A 19,676-nucleotide genomic window follows, 5' to 3' on the forward strand; every position below is an offset into this window, starting at 1 on the left:
GAGGGAGGAATGAGAGAGGGAGAAAGAGGGAGGAATGAGAGAGGGAGTAGAGGAGAAAGGGAGGGGTAGAGGGAGGAATGAGGGAGTAGAGGAGGAATGAGAGAGGGAGTAGAGGGAGGAATGAGAGAGGGAGTAGAGGGAGGAATGAGAGAGGGAGTAGAGGGAGGAAATGAGAGAGGGAGTAGAGGGTGGAGAGGGAGTAGAGGGAGGAATGAGGGAGTAGAGGGAGGAAGAGAGAGGGGGAGGGGAGAATGAGCGGGAGAGAGGAGTGAGAGAGCGGAAGAGGGAGGAATGAGAGAGGGAGTAGAGGGAGGAATGAGAGAGGAGTAGAGAGGAAAGAGAGGGATGAGAGAGGGAGGAATGAGAGAGGGAGGGAGGAATGAGGAGAGGGAGAATGAGAGAGGGAGGAATAGAGGGAGGAATGAGAGCGGGAGAGAGAGGGAGGAATGAGAGAGGGAGGAAGGAGAGCGGGGAGGGAAGGAGGAGAGGGAGGAGGGAGGGAGAGGGATGAGAGAGGGAGTAGAGGGAGGAATGAGAGAGAATGGGGAGGAGAGAGGGAGTAGAGGGAGGAATGAGAGAGGGAAGAGGGAGGAAGAGAGGGAGTAGAGGGAGGAATGAGAGCGGGAGTAGAGGGAGGAATGAGAGCGGGAGTAGAGGAGGAATGAGAGAGGGAGTAGAGGGAGGAAGGGAGTAGAGGGAGGAATGAGAGGGGAGTAGAGGGAGGAAATGAGAGAGGGAGTAGAGGGAGGATGATGAGAGGGAGGAATGAGAGCGGGGTAGAGGGAGGAGGAGAGGGGAGGAAGGAGAGAGGGGAAGAGAGAGGGAGGAAGGAAGGAGAGGAGAGAGGGAGGAATGAGAGAGAGGAGGAAGGAGAGAGGGGAGAAGGAGAGAGGGAAGGAAGGAGAGAGGGAAGAAGGAGAGAGAGGGAAGAAGGAGGAGGAGAGGGAGTAGAGGGGAAAAGGAAGGAGAGGGAGGAGGAGGGAGAGGGGAGGAAGGAGAGAGAGGGTAGAAAGGAGAGGAATGAGAGAGGGAGTAGAGGGGAGGAAGGAGAGCGGGAGTAGAGGGAGGAGAGAGGGAGAAGGAGAGAGGAGAAGGAGAGAGAGAGGAAGGGGATGAAGAGAGAGAGAGGAAGACGGTAGAGGGAGGAAGAGGAGATGAGGAGAGAGGGAGAATGAGAGGGAGGAATGAGAGAGGGAGAAGGAGAGAGGAAGGAGAGGGGGAGGAATGAGAGAGGGAGTAGAGGAGGAATGAGAGAGGGAGTAAGGGAGAGGGGAGAGAGAGAGGGAGTAAGGGAGGAATGAGAGAGAGGAGTAGAGGGAGGAATGAGGAGAGGGAGGAATGAGAGGGAGTAGGAGGAATGAGAGAGGGAGTAGAGGGAGAATGAGAGGGCGGGAGAGAGGGAGGAATGAGAGTAGAGGGAGGAATGAGAGAGGAGTAGAGGGGAGGAAGAGAGAGGAGGGAGGAGGAAGAGGGAGGAGAGGGAGGAGGGAGGAGGGAGGAATGAGAGGGAGAGGAGTAGAGGGAGAATGAGAGAGGGAGTAGAGGGGAGGAATGAGAGAGGGAAGGAGAGGGAGGAATGAGAGAGGGAGTAGAGGGAGGAATGAGAGCGGGAGGGAGAGAGAGCGGGGAGAGGGGAGGAAGAGAGAGAGGAAGGAGAGAGGGAAGAAGGAGAGAGGAGGGAGAGGGAGTAGAGGGAGGAAGAGAGAGGGAGTAGAGGGAGGAATGAGGGAGGAATGAGAGGGATGAGAGGGGAGGAGGAAGAGGGAGGAATGAGAGGGAGGAAGGAGAGAGGGAGGAGGAGGAGAGAGGAGAATGAGAGGGCGGGGAGAGAGGGAGGAAGGAGAGCGGGAGTAGAGGGAGGAATGAGGAGGGAGTAGAGGGAGGAATGAGAGAGTAAGAGGGAGGAAGAGAGGAGGGGAGAGAGGGGAGGAATGAGAGAGGGAGTAGAGGGGAGGGAATGAGCGGGAGAGAGGGAGGAATGAGAGCGGAGTAGGAGGAATGAGAGAGGGAGAGGGAGGGAGGGGAGGAGTAAGGAGAGGGAGGGAAGGAGGAGGGGAGAAGGGAGAGAATGAGGAGAGGGAGGGTAGAGGGAGGAATGAGAGAGAGAGGGAGGAGGGAGAAGAAGGAGAGAGAGGGAAGAGAGAGAGAGGAGAGGGAGAAGCAGAGAGGGAGGAAGGAGAGAGAGGAGTAGGGTGATGGACAAATGATGTGTGACATGCCTGGTGTCTGTGTGTGTGTCTGAGGAGAGTGTGTGATGGGAGTGTGTGTGTGTGTGAGTGTGTGTCTCTCCACATCAGGAGTGTGATGTGTGTGTGATGTGTGTGTGTGAGTGTCTGAGTCTGTGTCTGTGTCTGTGTCTGTATGTGGGAACAAATGTGTGTGTGACATATGCTGGTTAATTACGTGTCTTTCTCCCCATCTCGCCTGTGTACAGAGACGTATGCCTGTGTGTGTGTGTGTGTGTGTGTGTGTGTGTGTGTGTGTGTGTGTGTGTGTGTGTGTGTGTGTGTGTGTGTGTGTCTCTCCTTACATCAGAGACGTATGCCTGTGTGATGGGCGGTCCTCTAATGGGGTTGAAGCGCTGTCCGATGCAGCGCACCACGGTGCTGAACACTCTCAGCAGGGCGGCCAGTTTGGGCAGAGACACCGTGGGTGGAGGGATGTCCTCGTCTACCGCCTCGCCAGAACCCACGTGACCCAGGTCCTGGAGACAACGTGGGACAGGAAGTCCATAGATTTGTTCATGACGTTTCAAATGTAATGTTAATACAACAGGATGTCAACGACACCAACATGTTCCACTGAAACAGTGTATTCAGACCCCTAGACTTATTCTACATGTTGTGGTGTTAAACCCCTAGACTTATTCTACATGTTGTGGTGTTAAACCCCTAGACTTATTCTACATGTTGTTGTGGTGTTAAACCCCTAGACTTATTCTACATGTTGTTGTGTTAAACCCCTAGACTTATTCTACATGTTGTGGTGTTAAACCCCTAGACTTATTCCGCATGTTGTTGTGTTAAACCCCTAGACTTATTCTACATGTTGTTGTGTTAAACCCCTAGACTTATTCTACATGTTGTGGTGTTAAACCCCTAGACTTATTCCGCATGTTGTGGTGTTAAACCCCTAGACTTATTCTACATGTTGTGGTGTTAAACCCCTAGACTTATTCTACATGTTGTTGTGTTAAACCCCTAGACTTATTCTACATGTTGTGGTGTTAAACCCCTAGACTTATTCTACATGTTGTGGTGTTAAACCCCTAGACTTATTCTACATGTTGTGGTGTTAAACCCTAGACTTATTCTACATGTTGTGGTGTTAAACCCCTAGACTTATTCTACATGTTGTGGTGTTAAACCCTAGACTTATTCTACATGTTGTGGTGTTAAACCCCTAGACTTATTCTACATGTTGTGGTGTTAAACCCCTAGACTTATTCTACATGTTGTGGTGTTAAACCCTAGACTTATTCTACATGTTGTGGTGTTGTGTTAACCCCTAGACTTATTCTACATGTTGTGGTGTTAAACCCTAGACTTATTCTACATGTTGTGGTGGACTTAAATGTTGTGGTGTTAAACCCTAGACTTATTCTACATGTTGTGGTGTTAAACCCCTAGACTTATTCTACATGTTGTGGTGTTAAACCCCTAGACTTATTCTACATGTTGTGGTGTTAAACCCCTAGACTTATTCTACATGTTGTGGTGTTAAACCCCTAGACTTATTCTACATGTTGTGGTGTTAAACCCCTAGACTTATTCTACATGTTGTGGTGTTAAACCCCTAGACTTATTCTACATGTTGTGGTGTTAAACCCCTAGACTTATTCTACATGTTGTGGTGTTAAACCCCTAGACTTATTCTACATGTTGTGGTGTTAAACCCCTAGACTTATTCTACATGTTGTGGTGTTAAACCCTAGACTTATTCTACATGTTGTGTGTTAAACCCCTAGACTTATTCTACATGTTGTGGTGTTAAACCCCTAGACTTATTCTACATGTTGTTGTGTATTAAAGCCTGAAATCTTAATGGATTAAATACATTTCCATTGATCATCCATGATGTCACTACAACTTCATTCGAGTCCACCGGTGATCTGCTACCCAGAACTGTGTGTGTGTGTGTGTGTGTGTGTGTGTGTGTGTGTGTGTGTGTGTGTGTGTGTGTGTGTGTGTGTGTGTGTGTGTGTGTGTAGTGGTGTTACTGACCTCTGCGTAGGCCTCCATGTCCTCTAGAAACTGTCCCTGTCCCAACAGCGTGGTGGAGAAGGTCAGGTCTGCTACCCAGAACTGTTCCAGGCTCTGCAGCCAGCCTGCACACACACACACACAAACACACACACACACACACACACACACACACACACAGTTCTGTGTTAAACACACACACACAGTTCACACACACACAGTTCACACACACACACACACACACACACACAGTTGACTTGTGTAAAACCAGAGGTGTCCAACTCATTTTGCCCCAGGGTCCGTATTCAGTGTTCAGAGGTCCGGGATGGCTGCACTCTACTTATTACGTCCTTGCAGGCCATTTCCAGGAAACGACTCCACTATTGATAGTGTTGGGAATTTGATGGTCCTTGACTGCCAATAAACTATGAATATCGGTCCATAATCAGTTGCCATTTGGTTTAATCCATTTAAACTATATGGAGTCTAACTCAAACCACCTGTGGGGTCCTGATTGATCCCCGTGACAAAGCCTGGTGTAAAACATACACTGATGTCAAGGTCAACTACAGACCTGCAGACATCTGTCCAACCCCACTGAATTCTGATTATACATTCTATACTAAGAGGAAGATGGAAAACGTGTGCGTCTACTCACCTGACACCTGCTGAGTCAGAGACTGTTTCTGTGTGTGGTCAATGTGCCAGCCCACCAAGATATCCACCGTATCCTGTCACACACAACAGGCAAGGGGTCAACACAACACACATACTTCACTGTAGACACTCTGGGGGACATTAAGAAGACCTGCTGGTAGAGACAGAGGGAGAGAACCAGGCAGGAGGAGACGAGGTAGAGAGAGAGGAGATAACCAGGCAGGAGGAGACGAGGTAGAGAGAGAGGAGAGAACCAGGCAGGAGGAGACGAGGTAGAGAGAGAGGGAGAGAACCAGGCAGGAGGAGACGAGGTAGAGAGAGAGGGAGAGAACCAGGCAGGAGGAGACGAGGTAGAGAGAGAGGGAGCGAACCAGGCAGGAGGAGACGAGGTAGAGACAGAGGGAGAGAACCAGGCAAGAGGAGACGAGGTAGAGAGAGAGGGAGAGAACCAGGCAGGAGGAGACGAGGTAGAGAGAGAGGAGATAACCAGGCAGGAGGAGACGAGGTAGAGAGAGAGGGAGAGAACCAGGCAGAGGAGACGAGGTAGAGAGAGAGGGAGAGAACCAGGCAGGAGGAGACGAGGTAGAGACAGAGGGAGAGAACCAGGCAGGAGGAGACGAGGTAGAGAAAGAGGAGCGAACCAGGCAGGAGGAGACGAGGTAGAGAAAGAGGAGCGAACCAGGCAGAGGAGACGAGGGAGAGAAAGAGGGAGAGAACCAGGCAGTAGGAGACGAAGAAACACCAGGGAGATGAACCAGGGGCAGGAGTTGAGACGAGTGTAGTGTGTGTGGAGTGTGCCAGGCAGTAGGAGACGAGGAAGAGCCACTCACTCTGAAGTTGGGGAAGACGTGCCAGTGCAGTAGTGAGTGTGTGTGTGTGTGTGTGTGAGGTGGTGTGAGCCAGGCAGTAGTGAGAAGAAAGTGTGTGTGACAGTGTCACATTTGCCACTCACCTGAAGTTGGTGCTGAAGAGTGTGTGTGTGTGTGTGTGTGTGTGTGTGTGTGTGTGTGTGTGTGTGTGTGTGTTGCCACTCACTCTGAAGTTGGTGCTGAAGACGTGTGTGTGTGTGTGTGTGTGTGTGTGTGTGTGTGTGTGTGTGTGTGTGTGTGTGTGTGTGTGTGTGTGTGTGTGTGTGTGTGTGTTGTCACTCTGAAGTTGGTGCTGAAGACGTGTGTGTGTGTGTGTGTGTGTGTGTGTGTGTGTGTGTGTGTGTGTGTGTGTGTGTGTGTGTGCCACTCACTCTGAAGTTGGTGCTGAAGTGTGTGTGTGTGTGTGTGTGTGTGTGTGTGTGTGTGTGTGTGTGTGTGTGTGTGTGTTGCCACTCACTCTGAAGTTGGTGCTGAAGACGTGTGTGTGTGTGTGTGTGTGTGTGTGTGTGTGTTGCCACTCACTCTGAAGTTGGTGCTGAAGACGTGTGTGTGTGTGTGCTGTGTGTGTGTGTGTGTGTGTGGCCACTCACTCTGAAGTTGGTGCTGAAGACGTGTGTGTGTGTGTGTGTGTGTGTGTGTGTGTGTGTGTGTGTGGCCACTCACTCTGTGTGTTGGTGCCCTGAAGACAACCCTGAAGTTGTGTGTGACGTGTGTGTGTGTGTGTGTGTGTGTGTGTGTGTGTGTGTGTGTGTGTGTGTGTGTGTGTGTGTGTGGCCACTCACTCTGAAGTTGGTGCTGAAGACGTGTGGGTAGCAGCGGGCCACCTGCAGGATGCAGCGGACGCTCTGACACAGCAGCTCCGGCGTGTCCAGGTTCTCCAGGATGGACTGCAGGCTACTCATCACCAGCTGACACAAAACATGACACAGACGGTCAGTTACCCACCCTGCCCCTCTCTCAACGTGACCGTCCCTAACAACAACCCTGGGATTATAACAAAACATGACAGACGGTCAGTTACCCACCCTGCCCCTCTCTCAACGTGACCGTCCCTAACAACAACCCTGGGATTATAACAAAACATGACACAGACGGTCAGTTACCCACCCTGCCCCTCTCTCAACGTGACAGTCCCTAACAACAACCCTGGGATTATAACAAAACATGACACAGACGGTCAGTTACCCACCCTGCCCCTCTCTCAACGTGACCGTCCCTAACAACAACCCTGGGATTATAACAAAACATGACACAGACGGTCAGTTACCCACCCTGCCCCTCTCTCAACGTAACCGTCCCTAACAACAACCCTGGGATTATAACAAAACATGACACAGACGGTCAGTTACCCACCCTGCCCCTCTCTCAACGTGACAGTCCCTAACAACAACCCTGGGATTATAACAAAAACATGACACAGACGGTCAGTTACCCACCCTGCCCCTCTCTCAACGTGACCGTCCCTAACAACAACCCTGGGATTATAACAAAACATGACACAGACGGTCAGTTACCCACCCTGCCCCTCTCTCAACGTGACTGTCCCTAACAACAACCCTGGGATTATAACAAAACATGACACAGACGGTCAGTTACCCACCCTGCCCCTCTCTCAACGTGACCGTCCCTAACAACAACCCTGGGATTATAACAAAACATGACACAGACGGTCAGTTACCCACCCTGCCCCTCTCTCAACGTGACCGTCCCTAACACAACCCTGGGATTATAACAAAACATGACACAGGTCAAAATGATCCCAAGTCAGCCTCCTACCCACCCTGCCCCTGGTTCTCTCATACTTACGTGACAGGTCCCTAACAACAACCCTGGGATTATAACAAACATGACAGAGTCAGTTACCCACCCTGCCCCTCTCTCAACAGGGCCCTGTCCCTAACAACAACCCTGGGATTATAACAAACATGACACATGAACGGGCCCTGCCCCTCTCTTCCTGGTTCCTCCTAACAACAACGGGGCCCTGGGATTATAACAAAACATGAACAGGGCCCAGTTACCCACCCTGCCCCTCTCTCAACGTGACTGTCCCTAACAACAACCCTGGGATTATAACAAAACATGACACAGACGGTCAGTTACCCAGGGCCCTGCCCCTCTCTACTGTGAGACACCTGAACACAACCCTGTTCCTTATGTGAACACATGAACAGCCCTGGTTCCTCCTAGTTACCCACCCTGCCCCTCCTACGTGACCGACCCTATGAACGGGGCCCTGGGGTTCCTCCTACATGACACAGACGGTCAGTTACCCACCCCTGCCCCTCTCTCAACGGACCGTCCCTAACAACAACCCTGGGATTATAACAAAACATGAACAGGGGCCCTGTTCCTCCTACTGTGAGACACTAACAACGGGGCCCTGGGATTATAACAAAACATGACACAGCCCGGTCCACTGTTACCCACCCTGCCCCTCTCTGAACAGGGCCCTGGTTCCTCCTACTGTGAGACACTATGAACACAACCCTGGTTCCTTATAACTGTGACACACGGTTCCTCAGTGACCCACCCTGCCCCTGGTTCTCTCTACGTGACCGTTGAACAGGGCCCTAACAACAACCCTGGGATTAGACACTATGAACAGGGACGGGTTCCTCCACCCTGAGACACTATGAACGGGCCCTGGTTCCTAACAACAACCCTGGGATTATAACTGTGAGAAACATGAACAGGGCCCTGGTTCCTCCTACTGTGACAACAACGGGCCCTGGGTTCCTCCTACTGTGAGACACTATGAACAGACCTGGGCCCTGGTTCCTCCTACTGTGACAACAACGGGGCCCTGGGATTATCCTACTGTGAGAAACATGAACAGGGCCCTGGTTCCTCCTACTGTGAGACACTATGAACGGGGCCCTGGTTCCTCCTACTGTGAGACACTATGAACGGGGCCCTGTTCCCCTCTGTGAGACACTATGAACGGGGCCCTGATTCCTCCCTAACAACAAGGCCCTGGGTTAGACACATGAACACGGGCCCTGGTTCCTCCTACTGTGAGACACTAACAGGGCCCTGGTTAACAATGAAGGGCCCTGGGATTATAACAAAACATGACACAGAACGGTCAGTTACCTACACCCTGCCCCCTCTCAACGGTTCCTAACAACAACTGGGAGACAAAACATGACACAGACGGGGCCCTGGTTCCTCCTACCCTGAGACACTATGAACCCTGGGATTATAACAAAACATGACACAGACGGTCAGTTACCCACCCTGCCCCTCTCTCAACGTGACCGTCCCTGTGAACAAGGGCCCTGGGATTATAACTGTGAGAAACATGACACAGGGTCAGTTACCCACCCTGCCCCTGGTTCCTCCTACTGTGAGACACCATGAACAGGGCCCTGGTTCCTAACAAAACATATCAGGGGCCCTGAGTGCTGATCTAGGATCAGGCACGGGGCCCTGTTCAATGTCATCTTATTCATTGTGATCTAAAAAGGTCAAAGCGATCCCAAGTCAGCCCTCCTACTGTGAGACACTATGAACGGGGCCCTGGTTCCTCCTACTGTGAGACACTATGAACGGGGCCCTGGTTCCTCCTACTGTGAGACACTATGAACGGGGCCCTGGTTCCTCCTACTGTGAGACACTATGAACAGGGCCCTGGTTCCTCCTACTGTGAGACACTATGAACAGGGCCCTGGTTCCTCCTACTGTGAGACACTATGAACAGGGCCCTGGTTCCTCCTACTGTGAGACACTATGAACAGGGCCCTGGTTCCTCCTACTGTGAGACACTATGAACGGGGCCCTGGTTCCTCCTACTGTGAGACACTATGAACAGGGCCCTGGTTCCTCCTACTGTGAGACACTATGAACAGGGCCCTGGTTCCTCCTACTGTGAGACACTATGAACAGGGCCCTGGTTCCTCCTACTGTGAGACACTATGAACAGGGCCCTGGTTCCTCCTACTGTGAGACACTATGAACAGGGCCCTGGTTCCTCCTACTGTGAGACACTATGAACAGGGCCCTGGTTCCTCCTACTGTGAGACACTATGAACGGGGCCCTGGTTCCTGCCACCAGACACAGCAGCCCTGTTCCTCCTACTGTGAGGGTGCTGGAGCCCTGGTTCCTCCTGACAAACATCCACTTGAAGATGCGCCCTGTTTCATAGCTGAGACACGGTGCACAGGGACCCAGGCATACCGCTGCTTCCTGACGACAGCTCTGACAGCAGGTTACTCCTACAGGGGAGAGAGGAGAGAACAGGGAGGAGAGTGAGAGAGGAGAACAGGGCCCTGGTTCCTCCTACTGAGAGACACTATGAGACAGAGGGCCCTGGTTCCTCCTACTGTGAGACACTATGAGAGAGGGCAGAGTTCCTCCAGGACACAGAGACACTATGAGGACAGGAGGCCCTGGAGAGAGACTGTGAGACAGATGAAGGGGCCCTGGTTCCTCCTACTGTGAGACACTATGAGAGAGGAGAGGAGGTTCCTCCTACTGTGAGAGAGAAGAGGCCCTGGTTCCTCCTACTGAGAGAGACACTACTGAGAGAGGGCCCTGGTTCCTCCTAGTGAGACAGAGAAGGGGCCCTGGTTCCTCCTACTGTGAGACAGATGGACGGGGCCCAGGAGAGAGACAGAGTGAGAGAGGTACAGGGGAGAGACTGTGAGACAGGAGAGAGACAGGGGCCCTGGAGACTGAGAGAGAGAGGAGAAGAGGGCCCTGGTTCCTCCTACTGTGAGAGAGTGAGGGGCCCTGGACAGGGACACTATGAACGGGGCCCTGGCCTCCTAGAGCATGACAGGGGAGAGAGGAGAGGCAGGAGAGAGAGAGGAGAGGAGAGACAGGGGAGAGAGAGAGGAGAGAGTGAGGGAGCTGGAGAGAGAGGGGAGAGAAACAGAGAGGAGAGACAGGGGATAGAGAGAGAGAGCAAGAGAGACAGGGAGGAGCTGAGAGAGAGAGAGAGACAGGGAGCTGAGAGAGAGAGAGAGAGAGACAGGGGAGAGAGAGAGAGAGAGAGGGAGAGACAGGGAGAGAGGAGAGAGAGAGAGAGAGAGAGACAGGGAGAGAGAGAGAGAGAGAGGGAGAGAGAGGGGAGAGAGAGAGAGAGAGAGAGACAGGGGAGAGAGAGAGAGAGAGAGAGAGAGGAGAGAGAGAGAGAGAAGAGAGACAGAGAGAGAGAGAGAGAGAGAGACAGGGGAGAGAGAGAGAGAGAGAGAGACAGGGAGCGAGAGAGAGAGAGAGAGAGACAGGGGAGCGAGAGAGAGAGAGGAGAGACAGGGGAGCGAGAGAGAGAGAGAGAGAGACAGGGGAGCGAGAGAGAGAGAAGAGAGACAGGGGAGCGAGAGAGAGAGAGTGGAGAGACAGGGGAGCGAGAGAGAGAGAAGTGGAGAGACAGGGAGGGAGAGAGAGAGAGAGAGTGGAGAGACAGGGGAGCGAGAGAGAGAGAGTGGAGAGACAGGGGAGCGAGAGAGAGAGAGTGGAGAGACAGGGGAGCGAGAGAGAGAGAGTGGAGAGACAGGGGAGCGAGAGAGAGAGAGGAGAGACAGGGAGCGAGAGAGAGAGAGAGAGGAGAGACAGGGGAGCGAGAGAGAGAGAGAGGAGAGACAGGGGAGCGAGAGAGAGAGAGGAGAGACAGGGGAGCGAGAGAGAGAGAGAGAGAGAGAGACAGGGGAGCGAGAGAGAGAGAGAGGAGAGACAGGGGAGCGAGAGAGAGAGAGAGAGAGGAGAGACAGGAGAGCGAGAGAGAGAGAGAGAGGAGAGACAGGGGAGAGAGAGAGAGAGAGAGAGAGGAGAGACAGGGGAGCGAGAGAGAACCAAGGACAAGACAGGGATCCTAGGAGCAGAGAAAAGGAGAGACAGGGGGAGCCAGAGAGACAGAGAGGAAACAGGGGAGCGAGAAATGAAGGCTGGAGAGACAGGGAGCGAAAGAGAGAGAAATGAGAGACAGGGGAGCGATATTAAAGTCATTTGAAGGGATTAGAGAGTTCCAAGATGGAGAGACAGAGATCAGAGTTGAGATGAGAGACTGGGAGCCTCCCGAGAGAGAGAGTGGAGAGACAGGGGAGCTGAGACAGAGAGGAGAGAGGGGAGCGGAGAGACAGGGGAGACACAAGCCCCTCCTCCTTCTGGGAGTGACACCAAGAGGGAGAGAGGAGTGGAGTGACACCAAGCCCCTCCTCCAGGGGAGCTGAGAGAGAAGAGAGGAGAGACAGGGGAGCGAGAGAGTCTCCTCCTCCTTCTAGAGAGGAGAGACAGGGGAGCGAGAGAGAGAGAGAGGAAGACTCCTCCGAGAGAGAGAGAGAGGAAGACCCTCCTCCTTCTGGAGTGACACCAAGACGAGGGGAGCGAGAGAGAGAGACACCAAGCCCCCCTCCTCCTGAGCTGAGAGACCAAGAGGAGAGACAGGGAGCGAGAGACCAAGCCCCTCCTCCTTCTGAGCTGTGACAGGGGAGCTCCTCCTTCTGGCTGTGAGACCAAGCCCCTCCTCCTTCTGGAGAGAGAGAAGGAGAGACAGGGGAGCGAGAGCCCCTCCTCCTTCTGGGAGAGACAGGGAGCCCCCCTCCTTCTGTGCTGTGACACCAAGCCCCTCCTCCTCCTGAGCTGAGACACCAAGCCCCTCCTCCTCCTGAGCTGTGACACCAAGAGACTTCTGTGCTGTGACACCAAGCCCCTCCTCCTCCTGGCTGTGACACCAAGCCCCTCCTCTGAGAGAGACAGAAGAGGAGAGACAGGGAGCGAGTGAGTGACAAAGCCCCCCTCCTCCTGGAGTGACAGGGGAGCTGAGAGTGACACCAAGAGGAGAGACAGGGGAGCAGAGAGAGTGCTGTGACAGAGACAGGGAGCGAGAGAGAGAGAGGAGAGACTGAGGAGTGACACCAAGCCCCTCCTCCTTCTGGCTGAGACACCAAGCCCCTCCTCCTTCTGGCTGTGACACCAAGCCCCTCCTCCTTCTGTGAGGAGTGACAGCGAGAAGCCCTCCTCCTTCTGTGGAGAGACAGGAAGCCCTCCTCCTTCTGTGAGTGACACCAAGCCCCTCCTTCTGTGCTGAGACAGGAAGCCCCCCTCCTTCTGTGAGAGAGAGGACCAGGAGAGGAGCGAGAGAGAGAGAGAGGAGAGACAGCCCCTCCTCCTTCTGAGCTGAGAGAGAGCCCCTCCTCCCCTTCTGGAGTGACAGGAAGCCCCTCCTCCTTCAGGATGAGCAGAGAGAGAGAGGAGAGACAGGATTCTGTGCTGAGAGACCAGAGGAGAGACTCCTGAGCGAGACAGAAGCCCCTCCTCCTCCTGTGCTGAGAGACAGGAAGCCCTCCTCCTTCTGTGCTGTGACACCAAGCCCCTCCTCCTTCTGTGCTGTGACAAACCCTCCTCCTGTGCTGTGACATCCTAAAACATCTGTGACACCAGAGTCCCTCCTCCTTGTGCTGACAGAAGTCCCTCCCCTCCTCCTGTGCTTGACACAACCCCTCCTAAACTCCTGTGCTGTGACACCAAGCCCCTAGACCTCCTCCTGTGCTGTGACACCAAGCCCCTCCTCCTCCTGGCTGTAGACACCAAGCCCCTCCTCCTCCTGTGCTTGACACCAAGCCCTCCTCCTCCTGTGCTCTGAAATGAAGGCTGTGCTGACACCAAGCCCCTCCTCCTCCTGTGCTGTGAACCAACTCTAGACACCAAGCCCCTCCTCCTCCTGTGCTGACAAAGCCCCTCCTCCTCCTGTGCTGTGACACCAAGCCCCTCCTCCTCCTGTGCTGTGACACCAAGCCCCTCCTCCTCCTGTGCTGTGACACCAAGCCCCTCCTCCTCCTGTGCTGACACCAAGCCCCTCCTCCTCCTGTGCTGTGACACCAAGCCCCTCCTCCTCCTGTGCTGTGACACCAAGCCCCTCCTCCTCCCTGACACCAAGCCCCTCCTCCCTGTGCTGTGACACCAAGTCCCTCCTCCTCCTGTGCTGTGACACCAAGCCCCTCCTCCTCCTGTGCTGTGACACCAAGTCCCTCCTTTGACACCTCCCTCCTTCTGTGCTGTGACACCAAGCCCCTCCTCCTCCTGTGCTGTGACACCAAGCCCCTCCTCCTCCTGTGCTGTGACACCAAGCCCCTCCTCCTCCTGTGCTGTGACACCAAGCCCCTCCTCCTCCTGTGCTGTGACACCAAGCCCCTCCTCCTCCTGTGCTGTGACACCAAGCCCCTCCTCCTCCTGTGCTGTGACACCAAGCCCCTCCTCCTCCTGTGCTGTGACACCAAGCCCCTCCTCCTCCTGTGCTGTGACACCAAGCCCCTCCTCCTCCTGTGCTGTGACACCAAGCCCCTCCTCCTCCTGTGCTGTGACACCAAGCCCCTCCTCCTCCTGTGCTGTCTGTTATACAAGCGCCCTCCTCTGTTATACTCCTAGCGCCGTCTAGTCTGTTATACTAGCGTCTAGTCCCTAGCGCCCCTCCTCCTGTGTCTGTGACAGCCAAGTCTGTTATACTCCTCCCCTCCTCCTCCTCCTGTCTGTGACACCAAGCCCCTCCTCCTCCTGTGCTGTGACACCAAGCCCCTCCTCCTCCTGTGCTGTATACTAGCGCAAGTCCCGTCTGTTATACTAAGCGCCCTGTCTGTTACACTAGCCCCTCCTCCTCCTGTGCTGTGACACCAAGCCCCTCCTCCTCCTGTCTGTTACACTAGCCCCTCGTCTCCTCTAGCCGTCTGTCTGTTATACTAGCCTCCTCTGTTATACTCCTCGTCTGTTATACTAGCCGTCACCCTGTTATACTAGAGACACCTGTTATACTAGCACAAGTTATATACTACCACTAGCAGCATCTGTTATAACCCGTCTGTTATACTAGCCGCCTCGTCTGTTATACTAGCCGCCTCGTCTGTTATACTCCTCGTCTGTTATACTAGCCGTCTCGTCTGTTATACTAGCCGCTCGTCTGTTATACTAGCCTAGTCTGTTATACTAGCCGCCTCGTCTGTTATACTAGCCGCCTCGTCTGTTATACTAGCCGCCTCGTCTGTTATACTAGCCGCCTCGTCTGTTATACTAGCCGCCTCGTCTGTTATACTAGCCGTCTCGTCCGCCTCTAGTCTGTTATACTAGCCGCCTAGTCTGTTATACTCGCCTCGTCTGTTATACTAGCCGCCTAGTCTGTTATACTAGCCCGTCTGTTATACTAGCCGCCTCGTCTGTTATAGCCGCCTAGTCTGTTATACTAGCCGTCTAGTCTGTTATACTAGCCGCCTAGTCTGTTATACTAGCCGCCTAGTCTGTTATACTAGCCGCCTAGTCTGTTATACTAGCCGCCTAGTCTGTTATACTAGCCGTCTAGTCTGTTATACTAGCCGCCTAGTCTGTTATACTATACTAAATGCCTAGTCTGTTATACTAGCCGTCTAGTCTGTTATACTAAATGTCTACTCTGTTATACTAAATGTCTAGTCTGTTATACTAAATGTCTAGTCTGTTATACTAAATGTCTAGTCTGTTATACTAAATGTCTAGTCTGTTATACTAAATGTCTAGTCTGTTATACTAAATGTCTAGTCTGTGTTTTATAAATGTGCAATGAGCATAAAACACAGTTTATAGAAGGAATTGGCAACTCGTTCTCATTCTGAGACATAAACATCTTATCCAGGTAGGCCCCTTGACTTCAACATCAAAAGGAAGTGACCAGACTGTTGGAGACAGACAGGAAGTGACCAGACTGTTGAACAGTTGGAGACAGACAGGAAGTGACCAGACTGTTGAACAGTTGGAGACAGACAGGAAGTGACCAGACTGTTGAACAGTTGGAGACAGACAGGAAGTGACCAGACTGAACAGTTGGAGAACAGTTGTTGAACAGACAGACAGGAAGTGACCAGACTGTTGAACAGTTGGAGACAGACAGGAAGTGACCAGACTGTTGAACAGTTGGAGACAGACAGGAAGTGACCAGACTGTTGAACAGTTGGAGACAGACAGGAGGGTGTATTCATAACAGTTCAACTGTTCTAGCTTGTTATGAACAAGCGAATAGCTCCAGGTTGGCCTGACCTATTACGATATGCTGGCTACCCACCAGCACGTGGGCTAATGCTGCAGAGATCGCTGATCAGATCTGTGGTAATGGTCTGTAACGTCTGCTACCAGAAGTCAGTCATTTTTAGTGGATGTGCATTATGCACGCTTCTGCTTAGAAGTATTTACAACAAAAAAAAGGACATTTTTCATAGACTTGTCACTGATCTGGCTTTTAAGTCTTATTGCAGAAAAGCAGGTTAAACTATATTTTTTATTAAATCATTAATTGATTAGTGGGTCTTGCGGAAGGCTTGTGTAATTAAACCCAGGTTAAATACAAGCCTTCCGCAAGACCCACTAATCAATTAATGATTTAATAAAAAATATAGTTTGAATTCATTAGATTATTCCTGACTGTTTGAAATGCTGTGTGTGGATCTTTAAAAATCACACAACGACACTTAGATGTTTTTATTTAACAAGGCAAGTCAGATAAGAACAACTCCTTCATTACAATGACGGCTCACCCCGGTTAAACCCTGACCTGGGTAACGCTGTGCCAATTGTGCCCCGTCGCACGGCCCATTGACGGCTCACCCCGGTTAAACCCTGACCTGGGTGACGCTGGGCCAATTGTGCCCCGTCGCACGGCCCATTGACGGCCCACCCCGGTTAAACCCTAACCTGGGTAACGCGGTTAAACGGCCCTAACCTGGTTAAACCCTGACCTGGGTGACGCTGGGCCAATTGTGCCCCCGCACGGCCCATTGACGGCCCACCCCGGTTAAACCCCCTGACCTGGTGACGCCCATTGACGGCCCACCCCGGTTAAACCCTGACCTGGGTGACGCTGGGCTAATTGTCGCACGGCCCGTTGCCCACCCCGGCCCACCCCGGTTAAACCCTGACCTGGGTGACCTGGGCTAATTGGTGCACGCTGACGGCCCACCCCGGTTAAATAACCTGTGACCCGCCGTACGGGACTCTTGTCCAGTTGTGATACAGCCTGGAATCAAACCAGGGTGTCTGCAGTGACGCCTCTACCACTGAGATGCAGGTCCTTAAACAGCTGTGATACAGTCTGGCATCAAGACCAGAGACATAAAGACCAGAGACATAAAGACCAGAGACATAAAGACCAGAGACATAAAGACCAGAGACATAAAGACCAGAGACATAAAGACCAGAGACATAAAGACCAGAGACATAAAGACCAGAGACATAAAGACCAGAGACATAAAGACCAGAGACATAAAGACCAGAGACATAAAGACCAGAGACATAAAGACCAGAGACATAAAGACCAGAGACATAAAGACCAGAGACATGAAGACCAGAGACATGAAGACCAGAGACATGAAGACCAGAGACATGAAGACCAGAGACATGAAGACCAGAACATGACCATTTCAGATGGAGACTCTTTGGCTCTGATGGGGAACCTCCTCTTACCTTTCATTCAAAATATCATTCAGGGTACTGAGGATCGTATCCAACTGTTTCACCAGGGCCTGGTGGGAGAGAGGGGGGGAGAGAGAGGGGAGAGAGAGGGGGGGGCGAGAGAGAAGGGGAAGGGGAGAGAGAGGGGAGGGGGCGAGAGAGAGAGAGAAAGGAGAGGGGCGAGAGAGAAAGGGGAGGGCGAGAGAGAGAGGGCGAGAGAGACCAGAGAGATAGGGGAAGGAGAGAGGGGCGAGAGAGAGAAGGGGGTGGCGAGAGAAAGAGAGAAGGGGGAGGGCGAGAGAGAGAAGGGGGAGGGCGAGAGAGAGAAGGGGGGGGATCAGAGAGGGGGGAGAGAGAGGAACACAATCAGTGTCAAACAGGGAGAGAACACCGTTCTACCACTACCCCCAGTCTAAACACAGCCAAGAGTAGTGCACTACCCCAGTCTAGACACAGCCAAGAGTAGTGCACTACCCCCAGTCTAAACACAGCCAAGAGTAGTGTACTACCCCCATTCTAAACACAGCCAAGAGTAGTGCACTACCCCCAGTCTAAACACAGCCAAGAGTAGTGCACTACCCCAGTCTAAACACAGCCAAGAGTAGTGCACTACCCCAGTCTAAACACAGCCTACAGTAGTGCACTACCCCAAAACCCTACAGTAGTGCACTACCCCAGTCTAAACCTAGCCAGTAGTGCACTACCCCCAGTCCCTACAGTAGTGCACTAGCCACATGAAGAGTAGTGCACTACCCCAGTCTAAACACAGCCAAGAGTAGTGCACTACCCCCGGGGCCTACAGTAGTGCACTACCCGGGGCCTAGCCAAGAGTAGTGCACTACCCGGGGCCTACACTTTCACTACCCGGGGCCCTACAGTAGTGCACTACCCGGGGCCCCTACAGTGCACTACCCGGGGCCTACAGTAGTGCACTACCCGGGGCCTACAGTAGTGCACTACCCGGGGCCTACAGTAGTGCACTACCCGGGGCCTACAGTAGTGCACTACCCGGGGCCTACAGTAGTGCACTACCCGGGGCCTACAGTAGTGCACTACCCGGGGCCTACAGTAGTGCACTACCCGGGGCCTACAGTAGTGCACTACCCGGGGGCCTACAGTAGTGCACTACCCGGGGCCTACAGTAGTGCACTACCCGGGGCCCTACAGTAGTGCACTACCCGGGGCCCTACAGTAGTGCACTACCCGGGTCCTACAGTAGTGCACTACCCGGGCCCTACAGTAGTGCACTAGTACAGTGCACTACCCGGGGCCCTACAGTAGTGCACTACCCGGGCCCTACAGTAGTGCACTACCCGGGGCCCTACAGTAGTGCACTACCCGGGCCCTACAGTAGTGCACTACCCGGGGCCCTACAGTAGTGCACTACCCGGGGCCCTACAGTAGTGCACTACCCGGGCCCTACAGTAGTGCACTACCCGGGCCCTACAGTAGTGCACTACCCGGGGCCCTACAGTAGTGCACTACCCGGGGCCCTACAGTAGTGCACTACCCGGGGCCCTACAGTAGTGCACTACCCGGGGCCCTACAGTAGTGCACTACCCGGGGCCCTACAGTAGTGCACTACCCGGGGCCCTACAGTAGTGCACTACCCGGGGCCCTACAGTAGTGCACTACCCGGGGCCCTACAGTAGTGCACTACCCGGGGCCCTACAGTAGTGCACTACCCGGGGCCCTACAGTAGTGCACTACCCGGGGCCCTACAGTAGTGCACTACCCGGGGCCCTACAGTAGTGCACTACCCGGGGCCCTACAGTAGTGCACTACCCGGGGCCCTACAGTAGTGCACTACCCGGGGCCCTACAGTAGTGCACTACCCGGGGCCCTACAGTAGTGCACTACCCGGGGCCCTACAGTAGTGCACTACCCGGGGCCCTACAGTAGTGCACTACCCGGGGCCCTACAGTAGTGCACTACCCGGGGCCTACATAACAGACAGATCAACCTCACCACTGATGTCAGAGTGATAAACTACCCAGATAGATGGATATGATTGATGACCTCACCACTGATGTCAGAGTGATAAACTACCCAGATAGATAGATATGATTGATGACCTCACCACTGATGTCAGAGTGATAAACTACCCAGATAGATGGATATGATTGATGACCTCACCACTGATGTCAGAGTGATAAACTACCCAGATAGATGGATATGATTGATGACCTCACCACTGATGTCAGAGTGATAAACTACCCAGGTAGATGGATATGATTGATGACCTCACCACTGATGTCAGAGTGATAAACTACCCAGGTAGATGGATATGATTGATGACCTCACCACTGATGTCAGAGTGATAAACTACCCAGGTAGATGGATATGATTGATGACCTCACCACTGATGTCAGAGTGATGAACTACCCAGATAGATGGATATGATTGATGACCTCACCACTGATGTCAGTGAGTGATAAACTACCCAGATAGATGGATATGATTGATGACCTCACCACTGATGTCAGAGTGATAAACTACCCAGGTAGATGGATATGATTGATGACCTCACCACTGATGTCA

General features: G+C 53.0%; 1 protein-coding gene and 1 long non-coding RNA gene across 2 annotated transcripts in view; both read right to left on the bottom strand.

Annotated features, from left to right (window-relative positions):
* Window positions 1-2,509: 2,509 nt before the first annotated feature.
* LOC127918441 (serine/threonine-protein kinase SMG1-like) overlaps window positions 2,510-19,676 on the bottom strand; it is a gene marked incomplete at its 3' end in the record, with an annotated part of 43,531 nt that continues 26,364 nt past the window's right edge. The window contains exons 5-11 of the mRNA XM_052501715.1: window positions 17,147-17,206; window positions 16,536-16,701; window positions 9,810-9,946; window positions 6,511-6,636; window positions 4,861-4,933; window positions 4,224-4,327; window positions 2,510-2,704 (exon numbers count right to left, since the gene is read on the bottom strand). Of these exons, the coding sequence (XP_052357675.1) occupies window positions 2,510-2,704; window positions 4,224-4,327; window positions 4,861-4,933; window positions 6,511-6,636; window positions 9,810-9,946; window positions 16,536-16,701; window positions 17,147-17,206 (861 nt within the window). The remainder of the gene's footprint in view (window positions 2,705-4,223; window positions 4,328-4,860; window positions 4,934-6,510; window positions 6,637-9,809; window positions 9,947-16,535; window positions 16,702-17,146; window positions 17,207-19,676) is intronic.
* On the bottom strand, window positions 2,755-3,923 carry LOC127918439 (uncharacterized). Its single transcript, XR_008099957.1, has 3 exons — window positions 3,591-3,923; window positions 3,368-3,469; window positions 2,755-3,301 (listed from the first exon to the last, which is right to left on the bottom strand). It is a non-coding gene; the product is annotated as an uncharacterized LOC127918439 (long non-coding RNA).

The sequence above is a fragment of the Oncorhynchus keta genome, unplaced genomic scaffold (assembly GCF_023373465.1).
Source record: "Oncorhynchus keta strain PuntledgeMale-10-30-2019 unplaced genomic scaffold, Oket_V2 Un_contig_14219_pilon_pilon, whole genome shotgun sequence".
NCBI lineage: Eukaryota > Metazoa > Chordata > Actinopteri > Salmoniformes > Salmonidae > Oncorhynchus > Oncorhynchus keta.